At 44.4% G+C, this 23,727-nt stretch overlaps 1 protein-coding gene across 1 annotated transcript in view; it reads right to left on the bottom strand.

Moving 5' to 3' along the window:
• Nucleotides 1-930: 930 nt before the first annotated feature.
• LOC126474625 (solute carrier family 22 member 7-like) overlaps nt 931-23,727 on the bottom strand; it is a 146,242-nt gene continuing 123,445 nt past the window's right edge. The window contains exon 7 of the mRNA XM_050102104.1: nt 931-984. Within this exon, the coding sequence (XP_049958061.1) occupies nt 931-984 (54 nt within the window). The remainder of the gene's footprint in view (nt 985-23,727) is intronic.

The raw sequence follows: 23,727 nt of genomic DNA, 5'->3' as shown, positions 1-23,727 counted from the left end.
TAACTTTTGTCTGCCCAAAAAAGTCGGGTTTGTTGGAAATTTATGAACACTCCAATGCTGTCAGTGTGGAATCTTACAGTGCTTGTCAGACGTGTCACACGAGGTCGAAATTTACGACACGTGTATTTACTCGTGTCCTTGACGATAATGAAATAACTGTCACAACTACTTGTTTTATCAGCACTTCACACGAAATTTGTCATTTTAAATTTATCTTTTCTGTGAAAAACAAACGTTGCGCAGTTTATGGAAATACTTGTAATTACATTTTGCCGATAACAACTGTGACAACGTTAGTGTGGAATGCACTGCATTTTTAAGTGACAGCTCTATGAAACTTCAGCTTGTTCATTGCTTTGAATGAGAACCCGAACGAGGTGGGGATGTGGTTAGCAAACTGGACTCGCATTCGGGAGGACGACGGTTCATATCCTCGTCTGGCCTTCCAGATTTGGGTTTTTCCGTAATTTACTCAAACAGCTCAAGGCAAATACCGCGACGGTTCCTTTGAAAAAGGCGCGGCCAATCTAGTTCCCCATCTTTTCGTAATTCGATCTTGTGCTCCTTCTCTAATGACCTCGATGTGGACAGTACGTTAAACTCTAATCTTCCTTCCTTTGATGTATGAGAGAGAGAAGGAAAGAGGGGAGGGATGTAATTGAAATGTCGCTTGTGTGGAAAAATGGAAAAGGGTGGGGTGGGGAGAGGCGCGTGGGGAAATATTCTCGAATATGCCCTACTGATACTGTGACAATCAAGATTATGTTTTAACAAGTTCGGTGAGTGAATGGAGGATAAAACTTTTCATTACGTACGTGGTGTAAAACATCTCTGAAGTCCCTGTGTGAATGAGAATGAAAAATGTTAATGATTCGTGCAATTTTAGGCAGAATGAGCACCAAAGAAGGCTGACGTAACCTCCCTGAACATTCACAGCATGTTGCCAATTTCTGTGCCACAGTTCTTCAACTTGATGCCAGTTACCTGTGCATAAGTGTGGAAATAAGCGTATTTAAAACATTGTTATAGAGCGCCAGGTGAAGACGACGTATTAATTGAGATGTGGAAACTGGGAAGGAAGCAGGCAACTGTAGCCATTTATGAGTTCATTAAAGATTGCTGGCAGAAAAAAAAGAATACCGGGAGTCATAATCCATCCGCTACATAAGAAGGATACATGACAGACACCAACAATTACCGAGGAGTATCTATACTTCCAGTCACCTATAAAATTGTGTTCAAAGCTCTACTGAATAAGACAGATGATCAAGCAGAACCCACAATTCATCTACATCTACATCCATACTCCGCAAGCCACCTGACGGTGTGTGGCGGAGGGTACCCTGGGTACCTCTATCTGTTCTCCCTTCTATTCCAGTCTCGTATTGTTCGTGGAATGAAGGATTGTCGGTATGCTTCTGTGTGGGATCTAATCTCTCTGATTTTATCCTCATGGTCTCTTCGCGAGATATACGTAGGAGGGAGCAATATACTGCTTGACTCTTCGGTGAAGGTATGTTCTCGAAACTTTAACAAAAGCCCGTACCCAGCTACTGAGCGTCTCCCCTCCAGAGTCTTCCACTGGAGTTTGTCTATCATCTCCGTAACGCTTTCGCGATTACTAAATGATCCTGTAACGAAGCGCGCTGCTCTCCGTTGGATCCTCTCTGTCTCTTCTATCAACCCTATCTGGTACGGATCCCACACCGCTGAGCAGTATTCAAGCAGTGGGCGAACAAGCATACTGTAGCCTACTTCCTTTGTTTTCGGATTGCATTTCCTTGGGATTCTTCCAATGAATCTCCGTCTGGCATCTGCTTTACCGACGATCAACTTTATATGATCATTCCATTTTAAATCACTCCTAATGCGTACTCCCAGATAATTTATGGAATTAAGTGCTTCCGGTTGCTGACCTGCTATGTTGTAGCTAAATGATAAGGGATCTATCTTTCTATGTATTCGCAGCACATTACACTTTTCTACATTGAGATTGAATTGCCATTCCCTGCACCATGCGTCAATTCCTGCATTTCAGTACAATTATCCATTGTTACAACCTCTCGATACATCACAGCATCATCTGCAAAAAGCCTCAGTGAACTTCCGATGTCATCCACAAGGTCATTTATGTATATTGTGAATAGCAACGGTCCTATGACACTCCCCTGCGGCACACTTGAAATCACTCTTACTTCGGAAGACTTCTCTCCATTGAGAATGATATACTGCGTTCTGTTATCTAGGAACTCTTCACTCCAATCACACAATTGGTCTGATAGTCCATATGCTCTTACTTTGTTCATTAAACGACTGTGGGGAACTGTATCGAACGCCTTGCGGAAGTCAAGAAACACGGCATCTACCTGTGAACCCGTGTCTGTGGCCCTCTGAGTCTCGTGGACGAATAGCGCGAGCTGGGTTTCACACGATCGTCCTTTTCAAAACCCATGCTGATTCCTACCGAGTAGATTTCTAGTCTCCAGAAAAGTCATTATACTCGAACATAATACGTGTTCCAAAATTCACAACTGGTCGACGTTAGAGCTATAGGTCTATAGTTCTGCACATCTGTTCGACGTCCCTTCTTGAAAACGGGGATGACCTGTGCCCTTTTCCAATCCTTTGGACCGCTACGCTCTTCTAGACACCTACGGTACGCCGCTGCAAGAAGGGGCACAAGTTCCTTCGCGTACTCTGTGTAAAATCGAACTGGTATCCCATCAGGTCCAGCGGCCTTTCCTCTTTTGAGCGATTTTAATTGTTTCTCTATCCCTCTGTCGTCTATTTCGATATCTACCATTTTGTCATCCGTGCGACAATCTAGAGAAGGAACTACAGTGCAGTCTTCCTCTGTGAAACAGCTTTGGAAAAAGACATTTAGTATTTCGGCCTTTAGTCTGTCATCCTCTGTTTCAGTACCATTTTAGTCACAGAGTGTCTGGACATTTTGTTTTGATTCAGCTACCGCTTTGACATAAGACCAAAATTTCTTAGGATTTTTTGCCAAGTCAGTACATAGAACTTTACTTTCGAATTCATTGAACGCCTCTCGCATAGCCCTCCTCACACTACATTTCGCTTCGCGGAATTTTTGTTTGTCTGCAAGGCTTTGGCTATGTTTATGTTTGCTGTGAAGTTCCCTTTGCTTCCGCAGTAGTTTTCTAACTCGGTTGTTGTACCACGGTGACTCTTTTCCATCTCTTACGATCTTGCTTGGCACATACTCATCTAACGCATATTGTACGATGGTTTCGAACTTTGTCCACTGATCCTCAACACTATCTGTACTTGAGACAAAACTTTTGTGTTGAGCCGTCAGGTACTCTGTAATCTGCTTTTTGTCACTTTTGCTAAACAGAAAAATCATCCTACCTTTTTTAATACTTATATTTACGGCTGAAATCATCGATGCAGTAACCGCTTTATGATCGCTGATTCCCTGTTCTGCGATAACTGTTTCAAATAGTTCGGGGCTGTTTGTCACCAGAAGGTCTAATATGTTATCGCCACTAGTCGGTTCTCTGTTTAACTGCTCAAGGTAGTTTTCAGATAAAGCACTTAAAAAAATTTCACTGGATTCTTTGTCCCTGCCACCTGTTATGAACGTTTGAGTCTCCCAGTCTATATCCGGCAAATTAAAATCTCCACCCAGAACTATAACATGGTGGGGAATTCCCCACAGTACAAGCGTACTGTAACCTACTTCCTTTGTTTTCGGATTGCATTTTCTTAGCCCTATGGCTACCAGGCAGGGTTTAGAAAAAATAGATCGTGCAAAATTTTTAACTTGAAAACTATCCTCAGGATCTGGACAATGCGGAACCTTAACACAGTCGTTACATTCATTGACTTCAAAAAATGCTTACCATTATGTAGGTAGATAGACAGTATTCCTAACACTGGAAGAAGCGGGTATCGACAAAACCACCAGACAATTAGTCGAACAGGCACTCACAGACTACAAAAATTAAATTTCTGGTTGGAGTTTCTGAACCCTTCACAATTAACACAGGTGTTCGGCAGGGCGATGGTCTCTCACCGATACTGTTCAATCTGGTCTTAGACAAGATCATGAGAGAGTGGGTTAAAGAACTACAAGAGAAAAACATGGAAGGAATCCATCTAGGACAAGGAAGAGGAAAATCTGTGGTGAAATGTCTCCCTTTTGCTGACGGCAATGCAACAATTTCTAAGGACAAAACAGATGCAAAGATAATGATAGAAACACTTCAAAAAACTGCAGCTAAAACGAGATTACTAATATCATATGAAAAAACGGATCAAATTGAACATAAACGCAACAGAGAAAAATGTATGCAAACGCAACATGGAAACATCAAAAGGGTGGATAAGTTCAAGTATTTGGAAGAATGGATATAATCAAATGGGTTAGATAACATCACAAGTAAGGAAAGATCGAAGAAAAGGGAATTAGCATACCGACTCACCCAAAACCGATATAATAAAAGATCAGTAGCATTCCAGGCAAAAATTAAACAGTACGCAACAGTAATTAAACCGCAAGCTCTTTACGGATCCGAAAACCTAACGCTGAATAAAAAAAGGTGAACAAGAAGAATTGGAAAAGGAAGAAAGGAAGTCACTCAGAAAAATTTTGGGACCACAAAAGAACAGCCGGCCGGGGCAGCCGAGCGGTTCTAGGCGCTACAGTCTGGAGCTGCGCGACCGCTAGGTCGCAGGTTCAAATCCTGCCTCGGGCATGGAAGTGTGTGATGTCCTTAGGTTAGTTAGGTCTAAGTATTTCTAAGTTCTAGGGGACTGATGACCTCAGAAGTTAAGTCCCATAGTGCTCAGAGCCATTTGAACCATTTTGAACCACAAAAAAACAAATAAAACTACTGGACAAAGAGGCGCAGTGAAGATCTACATAGAAACACAGAAACAATTACAGACACAATAAGAAAGAGGAGATTAAAGTTTTACTGTCATGTACAGAATGAATGTCTAACTCTGCCATTGCCGGTCCCAAGCCCGGGGACCCATCTCACAAGTCATGGGGAAGTAGGAGGGGGAGGACTAACAACCTAGTAAAAAAACCTGGGTCCATCTGGCTCCCGATGGTAGCACCCAGTTAGGGCCCCTACCTAGGGTTACAGGCGAAGACCGGCCAACCGTCTCGAAGGCGGAGGAGGAACGTCGTTTCCCAATGGCAGAGAAAGCGGAAGAGCCAATGAAACATATCAGGTAGCGGCTGTACTCCATGTTAGGGGCGGCTACCAAAGGCGTCTGTGTCCCTATGTCAGCGGCGGCCTGAACACATCTTCTGCGGCTAACAACTTCAGTCGTACAACTGGACGGACATGAGCTGTCCCATCAAAAAAATCTTTTTAGCTCATGGAAAGGATCGCACTATGGAATCGAGATTACCCCAGGGGTACAATCCCCCGTTGACTAAGGTCGACGCAAGCAGGCATTCGGATTCTGGGGGACCTGCCAAAAAGTGCAAAGGGGAAGATTCGGAGCTCCCAAGAACCTCAAAGAAGATTAAAACTAAAAAGACTTTCCAAATTTGAACCATAAATGTACAGACAATGATTAAGACTGGTAAACTTAAACAGGTAATAGATGAGATGAAAGAGAGAAGCATTGGAATACTAGCGATGCAAGAAACAAGATACACTGACGAAGAGTCAGAAGGCTTCATAATACTGAAGGGGAAACCAGGAGTTAAAGTGGGAAAGGAAAGACATACACCTAGATGCTTTGGTACAGGGTTCATAGTAGACAAGAGATACGAGGATGGCATAACTGAAGTGAAGAGCAGGTCAGAACGGATATCAACACTGACATTTCAAGCAGGGAACAAAAAGTATACAATAATAAATGGACATGCACCTACAAATGACAAGAACAGGAAAGACAAGAAGGTTGCAGATAGTTTCTGAGAAGAGCTCGATGATACACTGAAAAACATACCATATAGACATGTGAAGATACTCGTAGGAGATTATAATGCACAGATTGGAAGAGAGAAGCAACATAAAGGAGTAGTGGGCGAGTATCCTTCACACCAAACAAAAATGGAGAAAGACTAATTGAACTGTGTCGAGAACACAAAATGAGATTGATGACAACACACTTCAGGGCCAAACTGTGTAAGAAAAAGACATGGGCAAACCCATGCACCCGCCTTGGGGAATTTCAAATTGACCACATAGCAATCAGCTGGACAAATGCTAAAGAGATCATGAACACAAAGGTCAGGAAGAACACAAGAATAGAATCGGACCACTATCTTACAGGAGTTAAGTGCCTTTGGATTCTAAACAGGGACAGACTGCCACAGACGAATAGAAGAACAGGAAACATAAAGTCAGACAGAGACAGATTAAGATACAATCGATCCACATATGAGGAAGGAATTGAATCATTCAATGAATGGGACGACATGAAGCGAAATATGACGAAACAGGCTGAACTATGGGGAAAGGAAGAAAAGAAACGGAAGCACTGGTGGTGGAACAAGGAATGTGAGGAAGCGGTAGAGACTCGCAGGAAAGCCTGGAGAGACTGGAGCAGCAAGAAGGGCCCGGAAAAATGGGAAGTTTTCTTAGGAGCAAGAAAGGAAGCGCCCGAACAGTAAGATGGACCAGAAGACAGTAGATGAAGCAGGAACTGGACGAGATTGAGACCAACTTCAGGAAAAACAACAGCAAACACTTTTTCGGGAAATTCAGAAAGAGTCTGATTGGATACAAGGGTAGAGAACTGTTTATAAGAGACAAGAAAGGGTAGCTGGCTGTCAGTGCGAAGGAGAACTGACGGATTTTTGCAGAGCACTTTCACGACCTGCTGAACTGTGAACCACCTGAAGAACAGCTGGAACTGGGGACTGACACAGAAGAGAGAGAGCCACGCCCTCCAACCAGGGATGAAGTCGCACATGGCATAAGCGATCTAAAGAATAATAAGGCAACTGGAGAAGATGGTATAGCAGCCGAGATGATAAAGTGGGGAGGCAACAAAGCAATAAACAACATGACCAACATAATTCACCAGATATGGAGAACAAAGAAATTGCCAGAAGGATGGAAGAATGCAATCGTAGAACCAATACATAAGAAGGGGGACAAGAGAGATGCAGACAACTACAGAGGAATATCGCTGCTAGAGGTCGGATACAAGGTGCTGTCAAAACTCTTGCTCAGGAGAGTAGAACAGGTATAAAGTACAGTTGGTGACTACCAAGCGGGATTCAGGAAGGGAAGAGGTTGTATAGAACAGATATTTATCCTGAAGCAACTTATAGAACATAGAGCCTTAAAAAACAAAAAGACAGTAATAACCTTCGTGGACTTCACAAAGGCATATGACTCCATCGACGGGCAGACTCTTGTTAGGATACTGAAGAACAGAGGACATGATGGAACTACACAAGAACTCATAAAAGAAATTCTGAGAGACACAAAAGAAAGGGTGAGATTAAGATGAGCACTGTCAGAAGAATTTGAGATCAAGACTGGTGTTACAGGGAGATGGATTGTCACCATTGTTGTTCAGTATAGCACTGGACGAAGTGATAAAGCAGTGGAGAGCAATAAACGAGGAAATGGGAATACCGAAGACACATGTGGGGAACAAAAAGGACAACAGGGCTCAAGTGGACTGCCTAGCCTTTGCAGATGACGTAGCAATAGTAAGTGAGACAGAAGAAGACGCAAAGACACAACTCGACAATTTAAGTAAGGTAACCAGAAAGGTGGGACTGAGGATCGCTTATAACAAGACAAAGACATTAAACACCACTGCAGACTGGGAAATACCGGAAGGCACTGTGCAAATGGTGGGAGAATTTATAACAGGAAGGAACAGGAGCAAGGAGGGAATAAAAGAGGATAAAGAAGATGAGGTCAGCCTTCTGCATGACGAGAGAGATATACAATAAAAAGAATATATCCATAGAGGCAAAGATAAGCCACTACAAGGCAACGGTGAGGAATGCAGTATTATATGCTACTGAGACAATGACACTAGGAAGAAATGGGGCAGAACAACGAGAGAAAGAAGAGAGAAAAATACTGAGAAAAATAATAGGTCCCAAAAGAGCGGGAGAGAGGTGGATGCGAAGATCTATGAAAGAATTGTACCGGAACATGAGAACAATATCCGGGGAAGTCAAACTCAAAAGGGCAAGGTTTGCTGGACATGTAGTTAGGATGAGTATAGACAGAATGACGGAGAGAGTGTGGGAAACAACAGGGAGGACAAGGGGAAAGACAGGAACCAAGTAGGTTGTTGAACTTCGGAAGGACTGGTTGGAATTGGGGATCAAGGTCGAAGAGAAGGAAAATTGGAGGAACAAATATACACCGACCAATATGGTGCAAATGGCTCTGAGCACTATGCGACTTAACTTCTGAGGTCATCACTCGCCTAGAACTTTGAACTAATTAAACCTAACTAACCTACGGACATCACACACATCCATGCCCGAGGCAGGATTCGAACCTGCGACCGTAGCGGTCACGCGGTTCCAGACTGAAGCACCTTTAACCGCACGGCCACACCGGCCGGCACCGACCAATATGCCGGAGATCAATGAGAGAGAGGAATACAGGAAAAGATTAGTGTGTCACCAGTGGAGCCGACAGGAGAAACGGAAACTGAAGATCTCGGAAGAAGAGCGGGAGAGAAGAAGGGAAAGAATGAAGAGGTTCTGGGAGAAGAAGAAGAAGAAAATGTAGTCCACGAAGGGGCTACCCGTGGTCCTACAGAGGCCGTAATGCAAGAAGAAGAAGAAGAAGAAGAAGAAGAAGAAGAATGAATGTCTATAGGCTAACGAAGAAAATTTTCAAGTTCATTTAAAAAAATGGTTCAAATAACTAAGCACTATGGGACTTAACATCTGATGCCATCAATCTCCTAGACTTAGAACTTCGTAAACCTAACTAACCTAAGGACATCACACACATCCATGCCTGAGGCAGGATTCGAACCTGCTGTCCGTAGCTGCCGCGTGGTAAGAAGAAGAAGAAGAAGAAGAAGAAGAAGAAGAAGAATGAATGTCTATAGGCTAACGAAGAAAATTTTCAAGTTCATTTAAAAAAATGGTTCAAATAACTAAGCACTATGGGACTTAACATCTGATGCCATCAATCTCCTAGACTTAGAACTTCGTAAACCTAACTAACCTAAGGACATCACACACATCCATGCCTGAGGCAGGATTCGAACCTGCTGTCCGTAGCTGCCGCGTGGTTCCGGACTGAATACGTTCATTTCCAAATTAAAAAAAAACACCGCGGGATGGCTGGAAGAGACAAGAAAGGACTTGAGAAAACTTAACGTCGCAGGAAACACTATGCACAACAAGGAAAGTTTCAGGATACTGACCAATACTGCAAAATTTCCTGTGCAACAACGAAATTCACAACCAAGGAGAGTGATGTCAAATGAACAGTCAGGCCATCAGCCAACGCATGAACAAGTTCTGGGAAGGATTCTACCTTTGTCATAGGATCTAAGTGGTCTATGATTGGTCGAATTCTGTAATAAAAAAAGTTGTTACCTTTATTATTTATCGTTGGCCGATGTCTCACTTTAACGCTCGCCCTTTATAGGGATTTATTTCGTTTGTGTGTGGACTGCTGTCTTGTGCATGAAAATGCCTAGATCAGTGAAATACTTGAAAAGTCTGTAAAGATGTGACGCTCACAGGCGAGAACACATTTTTGAAAATAACACAAAGATCATGTACACAGACTGTCTTCGGATGTACGTAATGTATGAGTGGTCACTGTCAAGACTTTGCCCACTTATATTTCATGATACGCTACTTGCCATCGTATCTTCAGTCCTATGTTGTCCAGTTAGGGCTGCCATACGGTAATTGAGAGAGCCGCATAGATAAGAATTGCCTCCCAGTTATGGGAATGGCAAGCACATGTATATCATGCATATACAGGGTTATTACAAATGATTGAAGCGATTTCACAGCTCTACAATAACTTTATTATTTGAGATATTTTCACAATGCTTTGCACACACATACAAAAACTCAAAAAGTTTATTTAGGCATTCACAAATGTTCGATATGTGCCCCTTTAGTGATTCGGCAGACATCAAGCCGATAATCAAGTTCCTCCCACTCTCCGCGCAGCATGTCCCCATCAATGAGTTCGAAAGCATCGTTGATGCGAGCTCGCAATTCTGGCACGTTTCTTGGTAGGGGAGGTTTAAACACTCAATCTTTCACATAATCCCACAGAAAGAAATCGCATGGGGTTAAGTCGGGAGAGCGTGGAAGTCATGACATGAATTGTTGATCATGATCTCCACCACGACCGATCCATCGGTTTTCCAATCTCCTGTTTAAGAAATGCTTCTGCTTTAGCCTTTTCCGTAAGATTTTCCAAACCGTCGGCTGTGGTACGTTTAGCTCCCTGCTTGCTTTATTCGTCGACTTCCGCCGGCTACGCATGAAACTTGCCCGCACGCGTTCAACCGTTTCTTCGCTCACTGCAGGCTGACCCGTTGATTTCCCCTTACAGAGGCATCCAGAAGCTTTAAACTGCGCATACCATCGCCGAATGGAGTTAGCAGCTGGTGGATCTTTTTTGAACTTCGTCCTGAAGTGCGGCTTCAGCCGAACAAAACTTTATGAGTTTTTCTATGTATCTGTAGTGTGTCGTGACCATATGACAATGACTGGAGCTACAGTGAATTTATGAAATCGCTTCAATCATTTGTAATAGCCCTGTATATTTCAACCGATTTCAATCACTACAATCTTTACTTTAACAGCATGAATCTTCATTATATTTACATTAGAAGCTGGCAAATTAAGAGAGATGATTCCTTAAATAACTGAACGTATTCCTATTTTCCTCAATAAAATTCGGTGGTACAACAGAGCGTTGACTATCCTTATAACGGTCACCGTAAACAGCGATTAACCCAAGACAGTCTAGTGGCAAACTCAAATTTCGGCGCAGGTCATGTAGAAACTCTGCTAGCGCTGGGTGACCTGTTCCGCTGATGTAAAGTACGTACGGGACAGTACGACGCGGTATCTAAACAAATGCACATTTGGTTGTTAGGGCCTACCTTCAGGAGTCGGTATCACACGTCTCATTGAAAAGGATAAATTTAAGAAAGATTTTTTTCTTTAAAATAATGGAGCTCGATCTGGATAGCAGCTGGATTGAGTTAACTTGGGGCTTTACAGCAGCACTCCTGTCATTGATTATTGCACAAACAAATTAAACTTGATTGTAGGAACACCAAATATACCTGTCCACATGCCGAAAAGTAGTTTCTTCCGCAGAAATGTTCTGAAAAGTCATACGATTCGTTAACATTCGTAAAACTGTTAGAATGGTGTGCACCCATTACGGGCACATTGTAATGTTCTGAATGTCCCAGTTCCGCAAATGTGGTATTTGAGTGGGCGATGGGAGCTGCATTTGTTACCTACAGACAACAAATGCGTGTTTCGAGAAACTGTAATTTAATCCAAAGGAGTTCTAGCGCCGGATTGTAACTCTGTAGTGGACTGAAAAAAGGAAAACTTATTCTGTCAATGGAAAAAAGTGATGGCTATTGTTTTCCATATTTCAAAGAGTATGTATATCGTTACTGAGCTTTTTGAAAGAGGGAATAACAGTGGTCAGACGTAATTATGCTATGTTGTTGAAATATTTGCGTAGTGTGTTGAAGCAGAGGAGACTAGAATGAGCATGCAAGAAAGTATTATCGCTTCAGCACATGTGCACATGTACTGTCGATTATAATGGTGAAAGCGTACGAACTGAGCTTCAAAATAGTTCCCCAATCATCCCAATTCTAATATTTGGTCCCCACTATCTAATATCAAAAGACGGCTCAAAAGGAAGAAATATTCATGGAGTGGATCAGATAGATCTACTGCAAATGAGTATCATACGTGGGTGGTAATAAATTTATTTTGTGAGTGAATAAATATACAATCTAATATTCAGCATTATTCTGTAGCATCACATGTCAAAATTTTTTAATCTCTTCTTTTTTAAATTGTTTATCGTCATTGTTTCACTTCCATGCATGGCTACACTCCATACAAATACTTTCAAAAAGTACTTCCTGACACTTAAATCTATACTCGATGTTAACAAATTTCTCTTCTTCAGAAACGCTTTTCTTGTTATTGCCAGGCTACATTTTATATACTCCCCACTTCGACCATCATAACTTATTTTGCTTCCCAAATAGTCAAACTCTTTTAGTACTACTTTCGTTGATGTTCATCTTATATTCTCCTTTCAAGATACTGTCCATTCCGTTCAACTGCTCTTTCATGTTCTTTGCTGTCTCTGACAGAATTACAATGTCATCGCAAACCTCAAACTTTTTATTTCTTCTCCATGGATGTTAATTCCTGCTCCAAATTTTTCTTTTGTTTTCTTTACTGATTTCTCAGTATACAGACTGAATAACATCGGGGATAGGCTACAATCCTGTCTCGCTCCCTTCTGCTTCCCTTTCGTGCCCCTCGATCACTGCCATCTGGTTTCTGTAGGAATTGTGAGTAGCCTTTCGCTCCCTGTATTATACCCCTGCCACCTTTAGAATTTGAAAGATAGCATTCCAGTCAACAATGTAAAAGCTTTCCCTAACTCTACAAAACCTATACACGTAGGTTTCCCTTTCCTTAACCTGTCTTCTATGAGATGTCGTAGGGTCAGTATTGCCCCGCATGTTCCAACATTTCTCCGGAATCCAAACTGATCTTCCCTAAGGTCGGCTTCTACCGGTTTTTCCATTCTTCTCTACAAATTTCGTGTTATTATTTGGCAACCGTCACTTATTAACTGATAGTTCGGTAATTTTCACACCTGTCAGCACCTGCTTTCTTAGGAATTGGGATTGTTATATTCTTCTTGAAGTCTGAGGATATTTCGCCTGTCTCATACGTCTTGATCACGAGATGGAAGAGTTTTGTCGTGGCTGGCCCTCCCAAGGCTTTCAGTAGCTTTAACGGTAAGTTGTCTACTCCCGGGGCCTTATTTCGACTTAAGTCTTTCAGTGCTTTTTCAAATTCTTCAACCAGTATCATGTCTCCCTTCTCATTTTCCTCTACGTCCTCTTCCATTTCCATAATATTGTCGTCAAGTACGTCGTCCTTGTATAGACCCTCTATATACTCCTTCCACGTTTCTGCTTTCCCTTTTTGATTAGGACTGGTTTTCCATCTGAGATCTTGGTATTCATAAATGCGATTCTCTTTCCTCCAAAGAGCTCTTTAATTTTCCTACAAGTAATATATATCTTACCGCTAGTGATATTTGCTTCTACATCCTTACATTTCTTCTCTAGCCATTCCGGCTTAGTCCTTTTACACTTCCTGTCGGTCTCATTTTTTAGACGTTTCTATTCCCTTTCGCCTGCTTCACTTATTGCATTTTTATATTTTCTCATTTCCTCGATTAAATTCAATATCTCTTGTGTTGCCCACAGATTTTTACTAGCCCTCGTCTTTTTACCTACTTGATCGTCTGCTGCTTTCAGCTTTCACTGTTTAATCCCGCAAAGCTTCTTCTGTTGTATTCCTTTCCCCTGTTCTTGTCAATCGTTCCCTAATGCTCCCTCTGAAACCCTATACAGCCTCTGATCCTTTCAGTTTATCCAGGACCCATCTCCTTAAATGCTTACCTTTTTGCAGTTTCTTCAGTTTTAATCTGCAGTTCATAACCATTAATTTGTTTGTCAGAGTCCACATCTGCCCCTGGAAATGTCATACAATTTCAAATCTGGTTCCTAAATGTCTGTCTAACCCTTATATAATCAATCTGAAATATTCCGGTATCTCAAGGCCTCTTCCACGCATACAACCTTCTCTCATGACTCTTAAACGAAGTTTTATCTATGATTAAATTATGCTCTGTACAAAATTGTACCAGGCGGCTTCCTCTTTCATTGCTTTACCCCAATCCATATTTCCCTACTACTTTTCTTCCTCTCCCTTTTACTACTATCTAATTCCAATTCCCATTGACTAATAAATTTTCAGCTCCCTTAACAATCTAAATACTTTCTTTTATCTCGTCATACACTTCGTCAATCTCCTCATCTGCGGAGCTAGCTGGTGTATAAACTTGTACTACTGTGGTGGGTGTGGGCTTCGTGTCTATCTTTGCTACTATAATGCGTTCACTATGCCGTCCGTAATAGCGTAACCGCGTTCCTATTCTTTTTACTCATTATTAAATATACTGCTGCATTGATCCTATTTGATTTTGAATTTATAACCTTGTATTCACCTGACCAGAAGTCCTGTACCTCCTGCCACCGAACTTCACTAATTCCCACTATATCTGGCTTCAACCTATCCATTTCCCTTTTTAAATTTTCTGACCTACCTGCCCGATCAAGGGATCTAACATTCCACGCTCCGATCCGTAGATCGCCAGTTTCGTTTCGCCTGATGACGATATCCTTCTGAGTTGTCCCCGCCCGGATATCCGAATAGGAGATTATTTTACTACCGGAATATTTTTACCCAAGAGGATGGCATCATCGTTTAACTATACAGTAGAGTTGCATGCCCTCGGGAAGTATTACGGCTGTAGTTTCCTATTGCTTTTAGCCATTCGCAGTACCTTCACAGCGAGGCCGTTTTGTTGATGTTACAACGCCAGATCAGTCAATCACCCAGACTGCTGCTGCAACTACTGAAAAGGCTGCTGCCTCTCTTTGGGAACCACACTTCCGCCTGGCCTCTCAACAGATACCCCTCCCTTGTGGTTGCACCTGCGGTACGGCTATCTGTATCGCGGAGGAATGCAAGCCTCCCCACCAACGGCAAGGTCCGTGCTTCATGGCGGGGGAGGGTACGGGGGGGGGGGGAACAAACTATTGTTCCGGAAAAAAATTTAATCTTCATTGTAAGGCGGCAAGATTTCGTTGCTGTTTATTTAATATTCTTGTAGATTTATATTTATATTAGATCACTGTTTACAATGTGTTGAGAGGTAATGTTTTTGTAACATAACTGGGATTCGTCTCCAGCAGCGCAATCATAGACCCTGTGTGTCCAGGAGGGAGCGGAACTTCTCTCCAGGGATCGACTGACAGCAGTTCCCTGCTGGGAAAGACGGTTCCCTCCAGGCAGCGAGCTAGAAACATTGCTGGCCAGAGCCACAGTGGAGAATCTGGTGGTTATATTTTAAGAAGTGTTGCTTTCGACACAGTGAGAGCGTGAAGTCGTTTCTCCATGACAGAGCTGTTGTACTGTTTGCTCGATTGAAATTCTTTAGCGTTCTGTGGAGTCTGTCACACATTAAAGTGCTTCTTTGTGAGAGAAACCTTGAGTCGAATTTCTGTTCCTGGCTAGTAAGCAAACAGAACTTGTGATTCATGTTCTGTCTTGTATTGGGTAATTTCAGCCCTAGGAGTATTCGGACTGCGTGTTGCTTCGACTGTGTAGGTGCACAATTGCAAATGCACCACTGCATCATCTGCATAGAGGCCAACGCCTCGCCGAACAGATCATGAGAGCAGTACACCTGCTTTCTGTACTTCAATAAGTGATATGCGTGTTCCTGTTCGGCAGATAGGGAAACACTCACAGTACATGTGTTGAATCCCATCCTCTTGCCCACTGAGCCCACTCAATGTGCACGTCTGCTATTTCTCGCCACTAAGCAGTATCAGCCAACACTGTGTCCGCCTGTTAATGCGGAGGAAGGCATGGTATCAAGGAAGCCAAAGATACGGAATCACAGTTATTGAACTATATGAAAAAAAACGTAAATAATTCACAAACTACGGTGCGTACACACTTTATTCAACATGAAAACGTCACTAAAGGTATTCGGATTTAGGTTAAGATATGTTCGATATGCGTGCCATCATTGGCGACTATGTGACGCAGACGAATAGCGAAATTCTGCATGACCCGCTAAAGTTTCGGAACATCGATTCTGTCGATGACCCCGTGAAGGGCTGTTTTGAACTCAGTAATCGCTTTGGAGTTATTGCTGTCGTTAATATAGCCCCACAAAAAGGAGCAGCATGTGTTCAGATTCGGAGAATATGGCGGCCAATCGAGGCCCATGCCAGTGGCCTCTGGGTACCCCGGAACCAGAATGCGGTTCCCAAAGTGATCCTCCAGGATATCAAACACTCTCCTGCTTCGATGGGGTCGAGCTCCGTTCTTGCATGAACAACATCTTGTCGAAATCGGGGTCTATTTAGATAATGGGGATGAAATCATATTCCAAAACCTTCACGATTATTCCATGACTGGACATCGAACATCACACAGTCACCCCCTGAGTGTGAAGAGACTTCTCGATCGCGAAATGCAGATTCTCAGTCCCCCAAATGCGCCAATTTTGTTTACTGACGAATCCATCCAAATGAAAGTGGGCCTCGTAGCTAAACCAAACCACGCGCATGCATATACTAATTCTCATCATGCTACGCGGCCAACCATGCAGTTTGAGCGCCCTAACGCGTACCGTTCAGAAGCTACGACGATTTTATTACACATAGTTTAATAATTGTCATTCTGTATGTTCTGCTAATCTCTAAATTACATACAGGGTAGAATCCGAGGTTTTGTATTTCATATTTATACAATTTTTCGCACTCTACATGTTTTTTGAGAGTAAATAATATACGGTATTTACATTGTGATTCACACTAGTAGCATCCCGTTTGGAATCATTGTTCTGATGCGTTAAACTTCGGTTTACAGAAACGCCTGAGTGTAGGTTGTCAAAGGCAGGGTCATCTTAATAATTTGTAGTCGTGAAAATTCTGTTGTCGAGAGGACATTAAGAACCAAAAATACAGACGCCATATCTTACATACAACACAGGGTATTAAATAGAATAATGTTGACCCTGTCAGGATAGTTCACAAAATCAGGGTTTTGAAAGTAGTTGGGGACTTATCCTTTCTGCATAAATTTGTTGCTGTCAGAATCTGTAGGAAAACTGGCCACTAGTCAGTTATAAAATTAGATTTCAATTGTATAGAACTACAACTAACTTGGTCACAGTTGCAATTATGTTCTATAATTCACGTAGAACAATTATTGATATATGTTTTGCGGTTTGCTAATCTTTTCTTTTCGGAATTTTTGAAGTGGAATCTGGCTCCACACATTTTTTTCCAATGGTGTTTTTTGTTTTGGAGGTTATGTTAGTACAGAAATTCGTATAGCTTAAGATTAGAGAAAGTTAGAATGCTGTAATGTGTCAGTACATATAGGTACTATCAGTCACATTTGAAGTCCAGATAGTGAGTCGAACTTTATATGTTTTATGATTACTCTTATTATATCTACACTCCTGGAAATGGAAAAAGAACACATTGACACCGGTGTGTCAGACCCACCATACTTGCTCCGGACGCTGCGAGAGGGCTGTACAAGCAATGATCACACGCACAGCACAGCGGACACACCAGGAACCGCGGTGTTGGCCGTCGAATGGCGCTAGCTGCGCAGCATTTGTGCACCGCCGCCGTCAGTGTCAGCCAGTTTGCCGTGGCATACGGAGCTCCATCGCAGTCTTTAACACTGGTAGCATGCCGCGACAGCGTGGACGTGAACCGTATGTGCAGTTGACGGACTTTGAGCGAGGGCGTATAGTGGGCATGCGGGAGGCCGGGTGGACGCACCGCCGAATTGATCAACACGTGGGGCGTGAGGTCTCCACAGTACATCGATGTTGTCGCCAGTGGTCGGCGGAAGGTGCACGTGCCCGTCGACCTGGGACCGCACCGCAGCGACGCACGGATGCACGCCAAGACCGTAGGATCCTACGCAGTGCCGTAGGGGACCGCACCGCCACTTCCCAGCAAATTAGGGACACTGTTGCTCCTGGGGTATCGGCGAGGACCATTCGCAACCGTCTCCATGAAGCTGGGCTACGGTCCCGCACACCGTTAGGCCGTCTTCCGCTCACGCCCCAACATCGTGCAGCCCGCCTCCAGTGGTGTCGCGACAGGCGTGAATGGAGGGACGAATGGAGACGTGTCGTCTTAAGCGATGAGAGTCGCTTCTGCCTTGGTGCCAGTGATGGTCGTATGCGTGTTTGGCGCCGTGCAGGTGAGCGCCACAATCAGGACTGCTTACGACCGAGGCACACAGGGCCAACACCCGGCATCATGGTGTGGGGAGCGATCTCCTACACTGGCCGTACACCACTGGTGATCGTCGAGGGGACACTGAATAGTGGACGGTACATCCAAACCGTCATCGAACCCATCGTTCTACCATTCCTAGACCGGCAAGGGAACTTGCTGTTCCAACAGGACAATGCACGTCCGCATGTATCCCGTGCCACCCAACGTGCTCTAGAAGGTGTGAGTCAACTACCCTGGCCAGCAAGATCTCCGGATCTGTCCCCCATTGAGCATGTTTGGGACTGGATGAAGTGTCGTCTCACGCGGTCTGCACGTCCAGCACGAACGGTGGTCCAACTGAGGCGCCAGGTGGAAATGGCATGGCAAGCCGTTCCACAGGACTACATCCAGCATCTCTACGATCGTCTCCATGGGAGAATAGCAGCCTGCATTGCTGCGAAAGGTGGATATACACTGTACTAGTGCCGACATTGTGCATGCTCTGTTGCCTGTGTCTATGTGCCTGTGGTTCTGTCAGTGTGATCATGTGATGTATCTGACCCCAGGAATGTATCAATAAAGTTTCCCCTTCCTGGGACAATGAATTCACGGTGTTCTTATTTCAATTTCCAGGAGTGTATGTACGTAAGGAGAGTTGGAAGATGTGTCACTGCTGAGACGAAGTAAAGCATGTAACGCTAGTGAATAGGATAAATCAGGAAACGGCGACTACCTGGCACAAAAACGCTAAGTACAGAAAAATATTTTGCGTGATGTGGACAGTACCATTCTGGCTGGATGGGCAGCTCCAGAAAACGAGTTGCAATGTGCAGACGATACCGGTTATAATAATGCAGCGGGGGAGAGGGGGGGCGGGGAGGCGCACTCAGATGCCAAAGAAGGGAGACGTAGACACGTGGGGATGATCCGTAACTACCAAGTAGATGAGTGGACGGGTCCTATAGCCTAAAAAACATCGAGGAGAAATTTTTGTAGGTCACCATCATCCATGTTAGTCCTATAGAAAAACAGCGCCTCGAAATGTTTAATCGGGAACAGGCAGGATCACCAGAGCGAAGACTTCAGCTCACCGGTTTAGGTGGAGCCAGAGAAACATTCAGTAGAAAGATAAGGAATGACGCACTGCGCATTCTCGATTACTTAGGAGGGATGAAGCAAGACAGAGCAACAACCGCAACACGTTTACAGACAAAAATCGAAAATCTTGATAAAGTAATACAGGGAAGACAGAAACAGATAAAGAAAGTGGGACAAGAAACGGGAAATAAAACTGTACAGATGGAAAACCAAATGATGGTGCTCCATACTGAGTTAAAACGGAAATCTTGGAGGCTAGGAAACAGGCGAAGAATGTCAAAATTATCGCAAGAGGTGCTAACCGAATTGCACAAGAGACCCGCGAGGAAACTCGGAGTATTACCAAAGCTGGGAAAACGGTGTTAAACAAAATAAAGAAACTGGAAGGAGACAGAACAGCATTTAGGCCAACTGACGGCTGAAGCTCGAGACACGAAATAGAAGGATATAGAGAAACGTCCAGAGAAGAGACTCCCTCAGCCGCGCGGGATTAGTCGAGCGGTCTCAGCCGCTACAGTCATGGACTATGCGGCTGGTCCCGGCGGAGGTTCGAGTCCTCCCTCGGGCATGGGTGTGTGTGTTTGTCCTTAGGATAATTTAGGTTAAGTAGTGTGTAAGCTTAGGGACTGATGACCTTAGGAATTAAGTGCCATAAGGTTTCACACACATTTGAACATTTTTGACAGACTCCCGCAAATCTTTGAGAGAAAAGAATCCTCTGTGGAATCAGTGTCAAATGTACAGGAAATGGACACGCATGGACGCGGTGTCATGAATACAGAAGCAAACAATGTGACCTCGACATAACGTGCCAGTGGTATTTGGCGATAGTAAATGTTTGGCGTACAGGGATCTGACAATTGTCAGAAGCTAACTCATCAAGTGAAAGTCCGATTTCGATGTGCCCACACGATTCTGAACCGATACGAGAATCGGGAATCAAAGCACCACCAAAACGGCATTCCATTACGAAGATGTGACCCGAGCATCGCGGGCATGAGTGGGCCACAGCACCAGGTGGAGGAAGCACGCGTCCTTGAGAGACACACGAAGAACTGTGACTGACAGACAAGACACCGAAGTGGCGTTTCACTATGAACTTCACCTTTCAGTTAGAAAGTTACAGCACTACAAGGAAGACGGGAACAGTCTACATCCTCTCACATTCCTAGAGAAGTTCGAGGATGCTTTACCTTCATACTGGCCAGCGCAGAAAAAGTTAGATTATGTGCACACCTAGAAAGTGTGATCGCAGATATCATATGAAAAATATCAAAAAACATGCACAACATAAAACGAGTTTACACGGGCGTTCTTGACTTGCTACTGGTCACGCACCACCCAAAACACAATAAACACGAGCTTGTGATACACAGAAATATGAAGTCTTCTGGATTTAAAAAATGGCTCTGAGCACTATGGGACTTAACATCTTAGGTCATCAGTCCCCTAGAACTTAGAACTACCTAAACCTAGCTAACCTAAGGACATCACACACATCCATGCCCGAGGCAGGATTCGAACCTGCGACCGTAGCAGTCCCGTGGTTCCGGACTGCAGCGCCTAGAACCGCTCTGGATTTAAAAGCCTGGTAAAGTTTTTGGATCAGATGACTAAGGAGATCAGTGCCTGCTGTACCGTGTAGCGACTGCGACATCATCCGCTTATGCTTCACAATACTGCCGCTACCACATGAACAAGTATTGACAGGCAGACGTGGGGACTACGTCGAAGCATTCAGGGAAATTTTCCTTGAGGAAGAATTAGTGCTGAATGAAGAACAGGCATTTAGCAAAAGATAGCGAGAGGCAAACTTTGAACAACCGTGAAATTACAATAACCAGGGCAATTTTAAGAAGTCAAACAGCTGGAAAGCTAACGAGAGCAGGCCACACCTTAACATTCCACAATTGCGGAACCAGAACGACAATGGGCGGAACTAGAATGGCATTCAACGAAATAATGGGTCGCATTTTCAGTGTAATGAGACTGTGCAAAATGAGACGCAGTTAGCGGCTCAGATCATGGAGGTCAGTTCAGCGAACCTTGGCTGCGCACAGCGGTAAGAAGGAAGGCAGGTTTGATTGGAACGCGAAGAGGGCAAGACTTCAAACAGACCTGCAACGGAAATCAGAAGCAGTCATCTGCAAATGTTAGACTGCGATGGCATTTCAGATATATTAATAGAGGTAACTGCGACAAAGATCAACCATGACTCGTATCGTCGTAACTGATCATACAAAGCTCAGATGGTGAGATCATAGTGGGGGCAATTTTAGATTGTGGCAGTCAGCTGTTAGCTCCGAAGAATGATATAACACAGGTTATATATATAAAAAGAAGAAGACTCCCAAATTAAATGTTCAGAAAACCAAAATGCGTGGCGCGCGATATTAGGAAAATCTATTGAGATCAGTAGGCAAACCAGATCGGAATTTACATGCCAAGGGCACAGGCTAGAAGCACACTTCTTCTTGGTATGTACATTAGGCACAGGAATAGTTATAGGACTGGACTTCTTGAGTGAAAAGAAAGCAGCAATGGACACGGTGACGCTAGGAGTGAAGGGTGATGTCAATATTCGGTTTGAGGGGCAAGTTACGAAGGGAAAGATTCCTTCGAGCTGTCTCAAAATGGAGAATGAGAACACAGTTAAGACTTACTCGACCAGCGTCCGAGGTGTAACAGGCGAAAAAATGCGACAGATGGGGACAAGGTGTCACTGTTAGACATTCACCAGGATATAGACGTGAAGTTAGCCGAGCTTACAGGGATGACAGAGACAGAGATGTCGGAACTGAGATGTCGGAACTGAAGTGTCGGAACTGAAGTGTTCTTGTCAAAAACGTGATTCTGTTAAGAAATTCCATTTGACGGTTTAGTGTACAAACACAGAAACTTTTCCGAATGCCGCCATATTCAATCCCACTAGGTTACAGGAAGGTTTTTCTGGAGCTGTACAAGTACACAGTACAACGCTACTGCCATCGATAAGAGTGTTAAAAACAAACACCCGCCGGAGTTGATCAAGGCTCTAGTGGATTTCCCACCCGGCACTCGGCTGCAACACAAAGCAATTGTGAAGCAAGCACTCCGCAATGTTCGTGTTATAAGACACAGACGAAAAGCAAAGGCTGACAATACGGCAACAGTTAGGAAATTTCACATTGAACAAATGGTTCTCCCGAAAGCCCATCGGTTGTCGCATCATCTTTACTGACATGACCTGCCCGCCTTTTACTAAACATACTTGTGCATATCGTGCAGTTTTACTGCAAAAAAGGATGGCCAGGTGAATCTCATAATTACACTCCTGGAAATTGAAATAAGAACACCGTGAATTCATTGTCCCAGGAAGGGGAAACTTTATTGACACATTCCTGGGGTCAGATACATCACATGATCACACTGACAGAACCACAGGCACATAGACACAGGCAACAGAGCATGCACAATGTCGGCACTAGTACAGTGTATATCCACCTTTCGCAGCAATGCAGGCTGCTATTCTCCCATGGAGACGATCGTAGAGATGCTGGATGTAGTCCTGTGGAACGGCTTGCCATGCCATTTCCACCTGGCGCCTCAGTTGAACCAGCGTTCGTGCTGGACGTGCAGACCGCGTGAGACGACGCTTCATCCAGTCCCAAACATGCTCAATGGGGGACAGATCCGGAGATCTTGCTGGCCAGGGTAGTTGACTTACACCTTCTAGAGCACGTTGGGTGGCACGGGATACATGCGGACGTGCATTGTCCTGTTGGAACAGCAAGTTCCATTGCCGGTCTAGGAATGGTAGAACGATGGGTTCGGTGACGGTTTGGATGTACCGTGCACTATTCAGTGTCCCCTCGACGATCACCAGTGGTGTACGGCCAGTGTAGGAGATCGCTCCCCACACCATGATGCCGGGTGTTGGCTCTGTGTGCCTCGGTCGTATGCAGTCCTGATTGTGGCTCTCACCTGCACGGCGCCAAACACGCATAGGACCATCATTGGCACCAAGGCAGAAGAGACTCTCATCGCTGAAGACGACACGCCTCCATTCGTCCCTCCATTCACGCCTGTCGCGACACCACTGGAGGTGGGCTGCACGATGTTGGGGCGTGAGCGGAAGACGGCCTAACGGTGTGCGGGACCGTAGCCCAGCTTCATGGAGACGGTTGCGAATGGTCCTCGCCGATACCCCAGGAGCAACAGTGTCCCTAATTTGCTGGGAAGTGGCGGTGCGATCCCCTACGGCACTGCGTAGGATCCTACGGTCTTGGCGTGGATCCGTGCGTCGCTGCGGTCCGGTCCCAGGTCGACGGGCACGTGCACCTTCCGCCGACCACTGGCGACAACATCGATGTACTGTGGAGACCTCACGCCCCACGTGTTGAGCAATTCGGCGGTACGTCCACCCGGCCTCCCGCATGCCCACTATACGCCCTCGCTCAAAGTCCGTCAACTGCACATACGGTTCATGTCCACGCTGTCGCGGCATGCTACCAGTGTTAAAGACTGCGATGGAGCTCCGTATGCCACGGCAAACTGGCTGACACTGACGGC

Source organism: Schistocerca serialis, chromosome 4 (genome assembly GCF_023864345.2).
Source record: "Schistocerca serialis cubense isolate TAMUIC-IGC-003099 chromosome 4, iqSchSeri2.2, whole genome shotgun sequence".
Classification (NCBI taxonomy): Eukaryota; Metazoa; Arthropoda; class Insecta; order Orthoptera; family Acrididae; genus Schistocerca; species Schistocerca serialis.
Note: the sequence above shows the minus strand (reverse complement) of the source record. Positions and strands in the feature narration are given on the sequence as shown.